Source organism: Paroedura picta, chromosome 10 (assembly GCF_049243985.1).
Source record: "Paroedura picta isolate Pp20150507F chromosome 10, Ppicta_v3.0, whole genome shotgun sequence".
Classification (NCBI taxonomy): Eukaryota; Metazoa; Chordata; class Lepidosauria; order Squamata; family Gekkonidae; genus Paroedura; species Paroedura picta.
In genome coordinates, this window is record NC_135378.1 from 62912944 (window position 1) to 62929968 (window position 17025).

The 17025-nt window shown below is 41.3% G+C and overlaps 1 protein-coding gene across 4 annotated transcripts in view; it reads left to right on the top strand.

Moving 5' to 3' along the window:
- The window catches only part of PRDM5 (PR/SET domain 5), a 97915-nt gene that overhangs the window by 67196 nt on the left and 13694 nt on the right, over positions 1-17025 (top strand). For all 4 annotated transcript variants that reach the window (XM_077300426.1, XM_077300424.1, XM_077300425.1 and 1 more), the window contains one exon: positions 11391-11476. In XM_077300426.1, coding sequence (XP_077156541.1) covers positions 11391-11476 — 86 coding nt within the window. The remainder of the gene's footprint in view (positions 1-11390; positions 11477-17025) is intronic.

Consider the following 17025-nt stretch of genomic DNA (forward strand, 5'->3'; position numbering starts at 1 on the left):
AGCACAGGGTCATGTCTGACCCTTGGGGTGACACCCTCTAGCGTTTTCATGGCAGACTCAGTACGGGGTGGTTTGCCAGTGCCTTCCCCAGTCATTACCGTTTACCCCCCAGCAAGCTGGGTACTCATTTTACCGACCTTGGAAGGATGGAAGGCTGAGTCAACCTTGAGCCGGTTGCTGGGATCGAACTCCCAGCCTCATGGGCAGAGCTTCAGACAGCATGTCTGCTGCCTTACCACTCTGCGCCGCAATCTTAAAGCAACACAAATATCCACTGGCTTCAATACAAGATTATTTATTTATTTTACAAAATTTATATACTGCTTTCCCCCCTCACAAGGACTACCAAGGCAGTTAACAAGTTAAAGCATAATACAATCATATCTTTATAACATTAAAACCAACAAAAACACATCATTAAAGCTAATAAAACCAGAGGTAAGCTATATACAAAAGCATAAAAAAACAAAAATGGGCAGGAAGGAACAGTTAATTAGTGAAAAAGTCTTCGCCCACTGCTGGACAAGGGCAACAGAAGAGGGCAGATGAGTCTCCTTGGAGAAAGAATTACAGGGTTTAGTGCCACAACCAAAAAAAATCTCATAGACTGCCAGCAGTCTAAACTCAGAAACTGGGGGCACTCCAAGCAGGACTTTGGAACATGATCATAGTGATCAGGTAGGTCCATAAGAGAATATATGATCCTTCAGGTATGTTGGTCCCAAATCGTATAGGGCTTTAAAGATCAGTACCGACACTCTGACTTGCACCTGGAAAATATTAGGAGCCAATGTAGAAAAACTGTTCATGTGAAGACCAAAATTGTTTCAGGCAGACTGCTAGGCTGAATGCTCATGTCAAACCTGCTGGATTCCTGTGCATGGGTGGGGGAAGGGATTACATTCTGGTAGCCATTCATACCTGCAGTGTTCAATTTTATAGTCTACTTAAGTCCCTTGAATTTGGTCAGAACATATGAATTCGTTTCATATTTTCTTTTCAATAACTTAGAAGTTGATGCAAAACCCTACTTTTAATCACTTTATACATATATATTTACACAGATTAGCAAAACTGATTGGTAAAATTGTTTTGTTGGTTATTTTTTGAGTTTGGTTACAGTCTCAGTGTCCTTTTGACTGGGATTTCTTGCTTTCCTTCACCTCTTGTGCTGCTGCCATAATAAATTCCCTCAGATGTTCTTGAGACCTCATTTCATAATGAACACGAGTGATCTTTTTTTTCAAAAATAATCTGCTGCTTGTAAAAATACTTTCATTATAATAACCCTCGAAGTTAAGACTTCTGCATTCCTAACCCTTTTGGATCGTACATCATTGTCTAGTTTATCTCCCCGTGACAGTTAGATCTTCAAAAGTACCTGCAAAGTCTCAGGCAGCTGTCAGCCTCCTGTTGCTTTGCTACCAGAGGATAAGAAAGAGAGAGATTCGTTCAAAGGATGGTTGCCTTGAAAGCTAGTGACTTCTTTAGATCAAATGAGTTACAACACCTAATAGATAGATTAATGTGAGGAGCTGGAAAGAGAACCAGTGATGGGTTCATGGAGGTCAGATATTTTAATGTTTATTTTCATGATGGGGATGGGGAGCACTGACTCCATCCAATTACAAATGCAAGAGCATATATGTAAAAGTAGCTAAGCATAGGAACCTAACTATATATGTAATTTGTTTTAGGACCAAACAACATATGACTAGATGGACAGGATTCATATCTTTTTATTTCTATTCCTGTCCAAGCAGGCAGTAGGGTCTGTTTTTACATGAGTTTTGCATACATGACCCTTCTGCTCATTGGCTGAATGTGCAGAAAAGGAAGATGGGTGTGAGTAAGTTGGCCCCGCGCCTGTCCCAGAATGATTGCTGGCTCATGAGTTATGAGTGTCTGAGCCCAGAGATGGGGTCCATGTGAATGGTTCCTCCCCATGATCACAAATCTTCAGAAAGCAGCATGCGCAATCATTGGGAGATAATGTATGCATGAACATTGCCTCTGCAAGCAGACATCATGGTGAATCCAACAATCGTGTAGAGGCATGTGTGCTCAGACCCACATTCAGTCAAGATCTAGAGGTGGCTGAGTCAACCTTGAGCCGGCTGCTGGGATTGAACTCTCGGCCTCATGGGCATAGCTTTCAGACAGCATGTCTGCTGCCTTACCACTCTGCGCCACAAGAGGCTCTTAAGTTTACTTAAATACATGTAAATTGCTTGTAAATGATAAAAATTGATTGCTTAGGTTGGGTCCACCCAGCTTTTTCAGTCACACCCACTACCTCTAGCCCAAGTATTTTGTCTGTGCAAGTCCCATGATTACCAGCATAGCTTTTTGCAGGTCAAAGGGGATCACTTCCTCCTTTTTTTATCTACTGAAAAGCTAGTTATAGCCAACCCTTTCTTGTATCCTGACTTTGGGCTCCACTTGAGTGAAAGAAGATAGGACCACTGAACAGAACTTGACATTTACAAATAAATGGATTTATGTTTTAGTTTACATAAAGCTTATTTAACTTCATCAATCTTTGGGACCTTTATTTCATGAAAGATATGCTAAGTTTAGAGGTGTTTATTTTATAGTAAACAGCCAGCCACACATTGACTTTATTGGAACCAAGAGTGCATTAGAATTAAATTAGACCTTGTTTATTTGTGCACTGTAATTGGAGATTGTTTAGTGTCATGCTGCCTTTTGGTTTCTTTTAAGATGTTTAAATAACAAATCCTTAAAAATTCATGAAAGCTGTAATGATCATACTCCCCAGCCTCCGGGTTCTTAAAAGCCAAAATATGTTCAAGCACCATATTGAAATAGATGATATATATTTATTACTTTTTAGAAATATGAAATTTGTTTAAATTTAGGATTTCCTCCCCCCCCCACCCCCACTGCATTTTATGAGAGGTTTAAATGATGAAATTAGCAACACCCAAACCTCAATTATTACAAACTTCAGGCTATCTATTTTCACTGAGTGTCACCATACTTCATTGATATTTAAAATACTGTTCTTGTATTTTTTGTTTCTGATTACCCTGCCTGTCCATGGGATTTCCCAGATTGTTTAGGTCATTGGGCTATAAATTGTTTGAAAGCACAGATACAAAGGACATAGATTTGCCCATCTGTAAAGATAGGGATTCTGCTTGATTTTTACTTATAATTTTCATTTCAAATAATAAAACCTAATGAATTTGTCTTCTTTATATGTCGACGTGTATATGAAGTGTATCCAGGGTGATGATACCAAAGAAATCACTTTGCAATAATTACAACAAACAATGCATTGCTATGAATGATTTTTGAGGCTTCTTGTAAATGTGCAAGCAAATACTCCTATATACCTTCTAAAATCTTTAAGTATCCTCCAAGCATAAAATACCATCCTCCTTTACCCTAACCTTTTGCCCATTCAGAATAGCTATTGCTTCTGTCATCACCTCACACTCTCTGATTAGAAAAGCTTGCTTCTAGCTTTCTTTCTGGTTTATTCTATCCATCGCCAGGCAGAAAATGCTGAATGTGCTATCCAGATGGCCTTCTCTCTCTCACCCTCAATGACCTTCTGCCTAGGAAAATTATCTTGATTTAGCCAGATATGTTGTAGCTGTGGTTTGACATTATTGGCTTATTACGAGCCTGAATATGAAAGTTTATGTCACCTGAGTCTGATTTAGTGAGCACTCTGATCAAGAAATGTTTGAGCTAAGGATTAAAAAAAATTATGTTGGATTTCTCTTTTATCATCAATAATGTGTGCTGACAATAAAATAGTAAAAAGTTGCCTGGGCAAACCTGCGATATAATCCTAAACAGAGTTACAACCTTCTAAACCCATTGACTTCAATGGACAGAATGTAAATCTGATTAGGACTGTAGTGTACATCACTGATCTCCATGCAAAACATTTGTAATACCCCAGTGAACACAATTCACTGTCATAGAATTGCATGCTAATGGAGTTCCTTGAGCCTCTAGTTCGGGATACACCACATCAATCATTGGGTTGAGTCCTGCAGAATTGAAAATGGAGTGTGTTGGCAGTTGCTGCTTCTTTAATATCTTCCCTCCTCCATATCCTTGAAAATTCACTCTTGACAGTTGGAGGACTCGCAAGGATAGCTTGGGATTCAGTGTGCTGGGCTTTAGCTAGAGAGAATAATTGACAGACAGCACTCATGGAAGAGGTGGTGATGGTGGTGAGGTTCTGCTAATTCCATCTTCTGGCTGCAGCTTTCCGATGTGCTTCCAGCAAGGGGATTGCTGTAGTCCATCATCCCAGGAGTAGCACCAGCCCTTGGACACATAGGAGATACAACTGGGCATAAAGTATCTTGGGGGACTCACTTGGGTATTGTGTTGATACACCAAGCCAAGGTGACTTTGTGGACACTACTGGTAGTGTCTCCAGCTGTTCTGTCCTCTGGTCGGACTGGATGGAGTAGCACTTGTAATTAGGGACAACTGTCCAGTATTGGTTGACGTGGCACTGTTTTGGATTGATGACATTTACTTGTTCCCATGAATGATGGACATCTGGCTACATGCAGTTTGGTATGACCTGTAGACTTGGCTACAGCAATAGCAGTATTGGTGGAGAACATCCATCTCTTGTGGTTGTCTCAGTATGGGGCCTGATCCATTTTGCTAGGCTGTGTGCCTACTTTCCATGTGTGTGGGTATCCTCTTTAAGGATCTTGGGGTAAGAGCTTTTAAGAAGAATGACTAGCTTAGGGGCTGCCAGTGGATTGCGCTCTTGCTCAAGTAGCTGGGGAGACCACTTTTCCACAGGCATGCCATTTTTCTTCAAAATAAACCAGAAGAAGGGTGTCCTTGTTTCTCTCTTGACTGACATGTGTAATATTTTATATATACACACACATACAATTTTATTATTTGTCTAGTGTCGTTCAAGATGAGTATCAACAATATCAGAAAAGTATCTGTCTACGTGTAAGTCAGACAACATATACTGAGAATCCAATGTACTGCAAGTAATCAGAAAAGCAAGTCAATGTAACAATGCAATCCTATGCAGTGTGACTCTAGGCTATACCTACTGAATTAAGTGGGCTTAGACTAGAGCTGCTCTGAATAGGATTGCACTGTCAGACATGAGTTCAGTCATTAAGAAAAGATGGCCTGATTTAAATAAAGTATCCCATTTTGCTATTTATTCATTTCCTGAACAAGCATCCATAGCATTTGGTTGCCATAGCAATTAAAACTTACAGATTTTCAACTAAATAGAGCCTTAAAGCTGAGAGCATAATCCTTTGGTCATGCAGCCAGCATAGATTGATTAGAAACAAAAAAGATTTCTGTTTGGTGTTCTTTATATACATGCAAGGTTATTAAGCAATTGCTTAGATCCTTTGGACTGTAAATACAGCAGAGTTCATAGAAGAGACCTTCCGGGATAGGGACATGATACAGGAGGAAGCAGCTGGAAGGGGGAAATCAGCCAATCCTTATGCAAATTCATAGGAAGTGTGTGTGTGTGTGGGGGGGGGCAATTTCTGCTAGTTTCCTTCAGCCACTGCTGCCCATACAGCATCCACTCTATATCTAGGAGATTCCACGTCTCTGAGGAGTAGCTTTTGGTTGGGCACAAGGGGATCCAGTGCAAAGGGAAACTTCTAAAATCTGTTCTGTGAATTCATTCATGGTTCATAGGATCCAGGTCAATATAGTTTATAGAAGGCAAGGAATGCAGATCTGTTCAAGTGTCGGAAGAATGCATGTTGAGAACTGGGTGAATGTGCCTTTAAGATAGCAGCTCCTTCCCCTCGAGTCCACTCTTGGGTCTCGTCATTAGTCTCACTGTTCACTTCCCACTCAAGTGCCAAGACAAGCAGTGTTGTGGTTGTGCATTGGTCATGGCTGATAGGACTCCTCCTTTCTTTATGCCTTCCAGGCCTTTTTGTACCTGCACAGTACAGGGAGCCAGTTTCTCCTCAGGTCATGGTTGGGTCAGGTCATTACAATGGACGGATTAGGGATTACTCAGCTTGCCAGTTTTTTCACCTGTGCAAGAAGAAGCATCATTTAAACGACATGCGCATGGTTTACTGTTGGTTTCATTGTCAGGTAGTTGCAAACAGTTAGCAAACCGTAAGCCTGGAATCCCCTCCCCTGACAGTGTTTATTTCTCTGTGACTGCTATTCTTTTTTTAAAAAATGGTGGCAACAAACTTCATAGTGATAACTGTTTTATTAGTCCACTAGGAATGCTGGAGATTATTGTCAAAAACTGAGAAATAAATGATGAGGAAATAAAAGTTTAAACCCTCTCTCAGAAAAAAAAGTAACCAGATGCAGATCTATGATGGATCATCTGAGACAGGCCACCTCAGGCATAACTAGTTGCTATCAGATGACAGTGGCACTTCCACTGGCATCTGTTGAAAGCTGCTTAAACACACATCCTTCAAAAGCTATAAACACCAAGAGTAATATAGGAAGGACATTATTAACAGTGTTCAGATCAGCCCTAAGCCAACTCCTTAAAGTTTAAACAAAAAACACCTCCCCTCTACAAAGGAAGAATGAAGGGAGGAGGTAGTAGCACTGGCCTGTCACCACTCATCTGCTTCCAAACCTTTCCAGACTTTCCCCTTGAAATGCAAAAGCCTCCAAACATAAAAATGTCAACTGGATTAATTAAACGTTTGAGTCCCAGCAGCTCCTTCAGGATCCAAAGGATGACAGCATGGATTAGTGACACTAGAGGTCATGAGAGATAGTGTCACATTTCAAACAGATGTGAAATTGGTCAATCAGAGCACACGGGACAGCTTGCAGGCCTTGTTAAAAAAACTTGGCCCAAATCCCTATATTCAGACTTAATGAAGTAAGGCAGGGGAAGAGGAAAAACAACAGCCTTTTACAAGATATGCCATAGGCTTCTGCCACCCTTGTTTGTTTCTGCAAGGCAAGCGGCTTTATCCTCGAGAGCATTAAAGATCTCTGGGCAGTGTTCCCCTTACATCTCAGCAAACTAAATGCCCATTGCTGCTATCAGATACGCAGTTCATATCTTGCTTCTCATGGATATGTATGTATTCATTGCCGATTTAATATTCTTTTCAATGCACCAGGCTAGCCTGATCCCATCAATTCTGACTGGCCAGTATTTTTCCACCACCATGACTGCAGCAACTATGTAAGGCCTACAAGGCATTTTCCTATTTCTAGTCAAGCACGGATCACACTGGTGGTAAAAACAATTTTTCAGAATTAAAGTCTAGCGGTTAAGGCTAGAGAATAAAAATGGCACTAAAGCATGAAGGGGAAATGTTTTTCTAAAAAAAAGAGGCAGCCATAAAAACAGTCCAGTGTTATATGGAAATACCTAAAAATCAAAGACATAAAACCTCCAAAACAAAATATAGACTATAGGAGAAAACTTATGTTAAGATCCAGAGTCTTGACAACACTGTAGGAAAAGTCTCTCTGAGGTGCTCATCCAACTTATTTTGTCATAGAGAACAGCCTCTGAAGATGATATTAATGAGTTAGCAGGTATCTGTGCAAGAAGACTGTCCTTCAGGTATCCTAGTCCTGGGCCCCATAGGGTTTTAGGTATTAACCAACATTTTGAATTGTGCTTTGTCAGCTGCCAGCTCAGGTCATCTTAGGACTGTTGAGGTATGATTACTGTCGGTTATTCCAGCAACTGTCCTCCGATTGTATTTTGAAGCAGCTGATCTGCTAAGCGGTTTTAGAGTCAGCTCCACATCCAATGAATCATAGTAGTGTAGCCTGGATTCAGTCACAGCACAGATGACTCTAGCTAAATCATGTTGTGGTATTACAGATTAATTGTGGTGTTATCAAGATGGTTCCTTTTAAAGAATTGCCAGGGCTTTATCAAAAACTTTGCTATTTGTTTGAGGGTTCTTCTAAAAAAATGAAAATTACACTTCTTGCCATCCATCCAAGAAAGTTGCCTATAATATTTTTGTATTGCTTTAAATTATGTTACCAGTTCAGATTCAGGGTATGTTTGACCTTCTAGAAGTTGCACAAGTGAACCCTACAGCCACAAAATACAGAAGGCCTGCTTTTAGTTAAATAAGACATATGAAGGGAATGGATTGGAGTAATTAAACTGGATGGTGACACCCAGATGACTTTAATGATGAACATCTGTGAGATGAGGAAAACATACTGTACTTTGAAAACAGTTAATGACTCCTCACAAAAGTGACCATAAACTGACCACAAAAGAAGTCACCCTAGCCAACCCAGTTGTCTCCAGGAGTATGGGATGGATTATATTTGTATGTATAGTCATATCTCATTAGGATAGCATCAAGCAGCTGAATGTGGTATTTTTCATCCAGTCTGGCATGATATATATTTTTGTTTACCTTGTCTGGACCCCTATAAACTCAGATTCTCATCCTCTACCCATAGCTTGACCATGTGAGTCATTCCAGTGTGATTTTGTGCTGCAGGGACACATGAATATAATGAGTCTTGGTAGATCAGACTAGTGGTTCATCTAGTCCAGCATCCTGATATACGCAGGTGACAGCCAGGGCCCAGAAATGGTATCAAGGACACATCTTTCCACCGACAATTGCATACCCCCTCATTAGGGGCGTGCAGTTGACTATAAACCAAGCCAAAATATACCAGAAAAATACCTTACTGGTATTTAACTGGTATTTTTTGGAATCTGATTATAGATTCTTTGTCCTGTATAGCTGACCCAAATAAAGCACTAATTTTTCCAGCTTTTGTTCAGGCATATTCAGCTGATCCTCTCAGGTCTGTGTGCCGTGATGAGAGACTTCCCTGCCACATGGTAATCCGGTGCTCCTCACTGGTTTAAACCACCTCGTAGCAGAAGCACTCCCAGTCAGCTCCGCATGGGGCAAGAAGATCTCTCCCAGCCCCACACAGGGCCTGAAAACAGCTTTTGTTGCCGGGTGTTTTAAAGCATCTGGCACCAGAAGCTCTTGTAGTTGGGTCTGCATAGCGTGGGGTTTACATACTGCTGCAGGGGAAACAAAGCCAGCCCCAGGATTGAGCTGGCTCTTTTTAATTTTTCTTTCTAGGGTTCATTGGACTTGAAAAAATTTGGTGTTTCCAAAAATGCCCAGACCTGAATTTGTTATGTGCGAAGTCGTGTCCGACCAATCGCGACCCCATGGACAATGATCCTCCAGGCCTTCCTGTCCTCTACCATTCCCTGGAGTCCATTTAGGTTTGCACCTACTGCTTCAGTGACTCCATCCAGCCACCTCATTCTCTGTCGTCCCCTTCTTCTTTTGCCCTCGATTGCTCCCAGCATTAGGCTCTTCTCCAGGGAGTCCTTCCTTCTCATGAGGTGGCCAAAATATTTGAGTTTCATCTTCAGGATCTGGCCTTCTAAAGAGCAGTCAGGGCTGATCTCCTCTAGGACTGACCGGTTTGTTCGCCTTGCAGTCCAAGGGACTCGCAAGAGTCTTCTCCAGCACCAGAGTTCAAAAGCCTCAATTCTTTGACGCTCGGCCTTCCTTATGGTCCAACTTTCGCAGCCATACATTGCAACTGGGAAGACCATAGCCTTGACTAAACGCACTTTTGTTGGCAGGGTGATGTCTCTGCTTTTTAGGATGCTGTCTAGATTTGCCATAGCTTTCCTCCCCAGGAGCAAGCGTCTTTTAATTTCTTTGCTGCAGTCCCCATCTGCAGTGATCTTGGAGCCCAGGAAAATAAAATCTGTCACTATCTCCATTTCTTCCCCTTCTATTTGCCAGGAATTGAGAGGGCCGGATGCCATGATCTTTGTTTTCTTGATGTTGAGTTTCAAGCCAACTTTTGCACTCTCCTCCTTCACCTGCATCAACAGGCTCTTTAGTTCCTCTTCACTTTCTGCCATTAGAGTGGTATCATCTGCATATCTGAGGTTGTTGATATTTCTCCCTGCAATCTTGATCCCAATTTGTGACTCCTCTAATCCCGCATTTCTCATGATGTGCTCTGCATACAAGTTAAATAGGCAAGGCGACAGTATACAGCCTTGCCGAACTCCTTTCTCAATTTTGAACCAGTCAGTGATTCCATGTTCAGTTCTCACTGTTGCTTCTTGACCTGCATATAAATTTCTCAAGAGACAAATAAGATGCTCTGGTATTCCCATCTCTTTAAGAACTTGCCACAATTTGTTGTGTTCCACACAATCAAAGGCTTTAGCATAGTCAATGAAGCAGAAGTAGACGTTCTTCTGGTACTCCCTAGCTTTCTCCATGATCCAGCGTATGTTGGCAATTTGATCTCTAGTTCCTCTGCCTCTTCGAAATCCTGCCTGTACTTCTGGAAGTTCTCGGTCCACATATTGCTGGAGCCTAGCTTGTAGGATTTTGAGCATAACTTTGCTAGCATGAGAAATTAGTGCAATGGTGCGGTAGTTTGAACATTCTTTGGCATTGCCCTTCTTTGGAATTGGAATGTAAACTGACCTTTTCCAATCCTGTGGCCATTGTTGAGTTTTCCAAATTTGCTGGCATATTGAGTGTAGCATTTTTACTGCATCATCCTTTAAGATTTTGAATAGTTCAACTGGAATGCTGTCACCACCACTAGCTTTATTGTTACTCAGACTTCCTAAGGCCCATTTGACTTCACATTCCAGGATGTCTGGCTCCAGGTCAGTCACTACCCCATTGTGGTCATCAGGGATGTTAAGCTCGCTCCAGACCTGAATACCAGTGTGTTATTCAGATCTGGATTTCCCCCCCTGAAAACACTGAAATTGCTTTGAGTTCAGCAAACCCAAACTTGAAAGGGGGGAGCACTTTTTTTTTTTTTTTTGCACACTCTCACTCCTGAAACTAGTAGAAGTTTATTACCTTTGAATCTGGACGTTCCCTTTACCCACCATGGCTAGTTGCTATTGATAGACTGAGTAACTATGTAGACGGTGTTCCTATTCATGTGAATATCTCAGGCACAGTTGACAGGCCACTTGAAATGTGGCTGTGTGGATTAACTAAACATTAGTTAGCATATGTTAATGTTAGCTAATGGAAGTTTGTATAGTTAATAGCTAAGCAAATGAGCTGCAGTTTGGGAGGTCACTGGTTCGGATCTTGTGTCAGCCATGAACTCACTCGATGGCTTTGGGTATACTATTGTCTCAAAACACCAGACCACCTAAAGTGTGAAAGTACGAGAAGACTCTTATCAGGATTACTGTGGTCACGTACTGTACATGAAGTACTTTGCACGCTGAAAGTGCTAAATACGCACCATGTTATTATCTGTCAACCAAACAGTCTACCCTTGGCACATACACATTGTGTGCTTTCTTGATATTCTTAGCCAGAACTTTTTTTCTCATTAGGCCACATTTTTAAAGTCTGATATTTATGTCTTAGGTGAGCGTCCTTACCAGTGCCCTTACTGTGATAAAGCTTTCAGCAAGAATGATGGATTAAAAATGCACATCCGTACCCACACAAGGGTAGGTATGAATCTTTTACCTGGTGATATTGGACTGGAATTGTTTGTTTGGCAATGTGACATTCTCAAGGTCTGTGTTGCTTGTGGGGAAAGGAAGGCAATTATGTTTCACTGTGCAATGGTAACGTAATAAGAAACTACAAAAGGAACCCGAGCAGGACATGTTTTCAATAATATCTGACCTTCACACTGCCTTAATACGTTGGAATGGACACTGTGCCAATACTTACAGTCCTGCTGTCAGTAAGTAGCGGCTTGGTATATATCTGGAGAGGTCCTGCCTCTCTCACAGATCTAATCCAGAAGGCTGAGGAGAGACAAAAGAAGGCATTGTGCGAAGTCCTCCAGCCACTTTTCTCCTTCAAGGCACAACAAAGGGTCGAGAGCAGTCCAGCAGCTGACCACAGCAGTTGATAGCAACTTCCTATCTGCTGTCTGAGAGTCCTTTGCACGTCTTTTGGAAGGAAAAATGGTAAGAAAATCTGGAATATTCTCCCAGTGCCATCTAAAGCAGAGTGAGAGGGACCTTCAGGGTCATCTAGTCCAACCCCCTGCAGAATGCCTTTCTAAACTCATTGTGACATCATTTGATTAAGTAGAATATAACTGCTGAAGCTGGCATTGTGTCTCTCATAAAGGGTGGCATGAGAATATTTGTTCTGCTGAGGTGGCCAGAGAATCAGGCTTTCAGTTTTCTATAAGCACCATGTGACACTAACTTAGATAGTAAAAAGCATCTATCCTTTCATAACATAACAGTGCTTGTGTTTCAATCCAGATTTCCTCACTTCAGAAACAGAAAACTGGGGACTTCCTCAGACACTCTGTGTTCTGTGACAGCTAAATTGTGTCAGACACATCATGATTGATTGTCGGATAAGATGCAGTATCGCACCCCTCATCCCTTGTGATAAATAAATGACTGGAAAGCCTCACAGTCTTGCTAAGTGTGATTAAAAATATACAAAGCAAAGCCAGAAGTCTGTTGGAACCCTTTAAGTGTAGTTTTCATGTTGTTTATATTCGGGAATTCTGAAGTCTAGTAGTCAAGCTTGTTTATGCCTGACTAGCATTTTGTGTAACTTCTCACCCCATTTCAAAATAATGGAACCTGGTTCTGGAGCATGCACTGACTTCAGATCAAACAAACAAACAAGAACACAGAAGAGAATGGAGCTTGTCCTTGAAGGATTTGACTGAATGGCAGGACATTTCTAAGCAGAGTCACCCAACTGGCTTAAATGAACATAGAAGGGTGTAACTGCTTAATATTCTACTATGAGTGGCTGTCCTGCAGTTTTTCATAGTGTGTGGTTGGGTAAAAATGACCTTTCGAGAATCATGAAACTCATGAACTGTTCAACAAGTGTATTGTCATCAAAGCTATATAGATTCAGTTATTGCCTTCACCTTCATCCCACAGATCTCTCTCTCAAAATCTTGGGGAAATCAAGACACTACAAACTCCAAATTAATGTCTGGAGATCAGTTATAATTCCAGGAGGTCTCCAGGCCCTACCTGGAGATAAGCAACCCTAATTCTGATTCCTTACCCAGCTGAAACAAACCAGAAATGGAGATAGGAAATATTAATTTCATTTTATCTGCCCACACCCTCATTCCTCAGGCTCGCCTCATTCTGCAAAGCCTTGATCCAGAGCATCATTCTGTCTACTCAGGAATATGGTATGAAATACAAAGTAGGTGAAACTAACCAGGAAAATTGAGAACAGTGACCATGTAACTCACAGCCAGTCAACTTGTTCAGGATTGTATTTGAAAAGGAAAAGAGCAAGATCATCTTACCAGTCTCCGTGTATAGGAAGAATAGTAATTTTTAAATCTTTGCATCTGTGTGGACTTTTCTGTTCACTGATAGCTATGTGTAATTATATAGCATGTAATTTTTGTTTGGTTTTGTGTGTGTGTGTTTATAATAGTAACATGCTCTCTTCAGATTGTAAAAGTCATTCATGTCAGTAAGTAACTTTCAACAATTCAGCATCAGATGAATACAAATAGAAAATTTATTTATTTATTTAGAACATTCATGAGCTGCTTTCCTGCCTTATGGAACAGAAAGTAGGTGGTTGCAATATATAAAGGGTACCCATGAGCGTGGATTGGTATTGTACAGGGGTGGCAAAACTGTGGCTCACCACAGTAGATGCAGGTAATAAGAGCAGCTTTGCAAGTGCAATTCATTCACTAAACGCAAGCTCTCAGAACAGGATGAATGGAGATCAAGATTTAAAATGGCTCAAACCTTTACAGGAAATTGGCTGGTCCACACAGATTCATTTGTGATTGTCCCTCAGGCATAGTTATCCTCTATGTAAAAATCAGGCCTGTTGGAAATAATTGGAATTCTACATCTATCCTCAGTGGGAAATTACATTTTATTTAATATTTTGCTATATTCCTTGTAGCGAATGCTTGCCTTGCCAGACAGAGGGGAAAAGTTACCATATATTAAAAATATTCCTTGTTTTTGCCAAACAAGTGATACTAAGTAAAAAAAAATAGTATTTGGCATATCATGGAATCATAGAATAATAGATGACTAGCTAATTGAATACTGAGTTGTTTTTAAAATGCATAATTCCATTTATATTTCCCCAGTGGCAAGACAAGAGAATATATGTCACCTTAAAGATACTGGACACAATCCAGAGGAGTGTTATATGCTTAAATCCCTTTTGAAATCAGTGGAACTTCAGAGTGCTTTACTATAAATTGGACTTCTATTGTTTTTACTACTTCAGCGATTTATTGTTTGACTTTTTTGTTCTATGTAGGATGGGATTTTCTGTGGCCTTTAATTCACCCATATCTTTTTCTTTCATTGAAGATGACTATATTATATTTTTCTAGGACAAGGAAATGTATTTTAAATAAGTTTTTCCAGCTGAGAACAGACCAAACCCTACCCTGACCCCTCCTGATCCCTTCCTGTGGGCCATCCAAGGGCAGAGCTGGGAGGGGTCTGGAATAGCGGCAATATCATACGTATGTGGGGGATTAGCCCTGCTGCCCTGTCACTGTCAGCCTTTCTGCCCTGTGCATAATCGGTCATCAAGAACCAACTCTTCTTCTTCCATTTGGAAGCACCATTTAGAACTGGGATCCTATTCAGATTGGAACCATGCATCAAAGGAAGGAGAGGTTTCTGCCTGCCTCCTGTGTCATTATGACCGTTTATGCACTGGGAACTTCACTGCCCCAGCACCCGTGCAGGAGCACAAATAGTGGGTCGGTGAGGTGCACCGGGCCAAATTCTCCCCCATGTGGGAGGTGGGGCAACCTGCCACGACTAAAACTCCAGCCTGCAGCACAGCATGAAACTTCCAGTGCATAAACGGTCTATATGGAGCCAAAATAGCCCAAGCAGCACTATTTGCCTGTGGTGGACCACACACACTAATCTAGCAGTATGTGCTCACATTTATCTATCAACTCTTCTTCACATCAGTTGCCTCCTGGTCATATGCATTCAAAGTGCAATATAAATAAAATGCTATTACTGTAAGCTAGTCCGAGAAGCTCTAACAGCCATTTTTGAGCTACTGTGTTGTCACTGAATGTTCACAACAAATGTAAATTCTTAAGGGTGTTGCTAGCAATCAGTGTTAGGGAAACAGAAGGTACCTAGGCTTGACTCAAACAGAAGGTACCTAGGCTTGACCTGCAGGATCTTGCGTTCACAGCAGATAGAATATGGGGAAAAGGGTAATAAAAATAGAATCAAATAAAGCAACTATTCAGCCAATTCTTTAGCAGTAACTAATTTAAAAAGGCTAACAAGCAATTTTGCCTTTAAACAAATGTGGCACAATTCCTTTGTTTTTACTATAGTTGCTGTGGGTTCTAAAATAATTGCTAGGTGTAACCTCATGCTGTTGGTCCATGTCTTTGAGTTCACCAAAGTGGTTTTGTTCAAGGAAAGTGGTTTTGAATCAAGATTTTTCCTCATTGTATCACTGGCAATAAAAGTAATCCTTCAGGATTTTTCTTTCCAGTGAAGGGTTAAAAAATGCAGATACTTTGGAATTCACACACTCAGTCATCTGTTACTACAGCTGCTATACAAACAAGGGTTTTCTTTAAATTGCAGTCCAAAAAGGAAGGAACTTGCCCACTCTGGCTCATCTGATGAAATTAGCAGGGGGTTTCCAGACCAAAGAGAGGAGTTTGTAGAACTCTGTTGGATTCTTATTTCTTTTTCATTGGTGGCATGGCTAACTGTGTGATCGCTTGCTGTTAACTATGCTGTTGTGGATAGATCACCCATATCATGTTTGAATGCCAATATTATTGCTCTGTTGTATACATTGGCAGCAAAGGGAGTTCTATTCCCCAAGCCAGACGCTAAAGGCCGTGGTTATTTACAAGAAACTCCATGGGGGCAGGAACCCAGTTCTAACCTTTCCTTTTGTACGAAACACTGGCATAATTCCTAATATTTATCCCAGTACTGGTAACTTTTGAAGACTAGAGCTCATGAATATGATAATAGTATATGATAATAGGATACATCTTTTGTTTTACCATGCTAGCCAGTTAAGCACTGTGAGAACACTTATATCGTTTTGGAAATTCAGTACAATTTTTGGGATCTGGATGAAGGTTACTTGGATTGAATGATTCAGCAAATAGGTCCTTGGATGGAGACAATTACCCAATGTCCCTGCCATCATTGCTCTTCATTTCGGCCAGTTCTTGCCAGGACTGAAGAAAGGAGAAAAGCTCATGGGTAGAGATGACTGAGAATCATCTGATACATGCTTTCCTCTCTTCTCATCTCCTGCCAAAAGTTACTGGAGCTGAAGCACAGTGGCAATAAGCCATAAAAAGGTGAACGGCCTTGAAAGTAGGGTTGTCGAGATGGAGCCTGGAGATCTCTTGGATTTACAGCTAACACCCAGACAACACAAGTCAGTTCCACTGGACAAAGTCTGCTCTTTAGGCTGGATTCTGTGAAATTATACCACATTATGATCCATTCCCAAACCTGTTTTTTTCCCAACTCCATTGTCAGATATCCAGGAATTTCCTAATCCAGATCTGGCAACCCTAGTTGGTGTGGGAAGAAAGCTAGTTGCATGTCTCTGACTCTGTAAAGGGCCACACAAAGCCTAGAGCTGCGTATGATAAAATCATGGCTATGTCAGTATTATGCAGCCATTGTGACTACAGTTTGGAAGTCGCAAGTTGATTGTGTTCCAAAAGTATAAAGCTCTGGCTATGTTCAGAAATGCTTTATGGGTAATATGTAAAGGTAAAGAAAAAGGTATCCCCTGTGCAAGCACCGGGTCATGTCTGACCCTTGGGGTGACGCCCTCTAGCGTTTTCATGGCAGACTCAATATGGGGTGGTTTGCCAGTGCCTTCCCCAGTCATTACCGTTTACCCCACAGCAAGCTGGGTACTCATTTTACCGACCTCGGAAGGATGGAAGGCTGGGTCAACCTTGAGCCGGCTGCTGGGATTGAACTCCCAGCCTCATGGGCAGAGCTTCAGACTGCATGTCTGCTGCCTTACTGCATGTCTG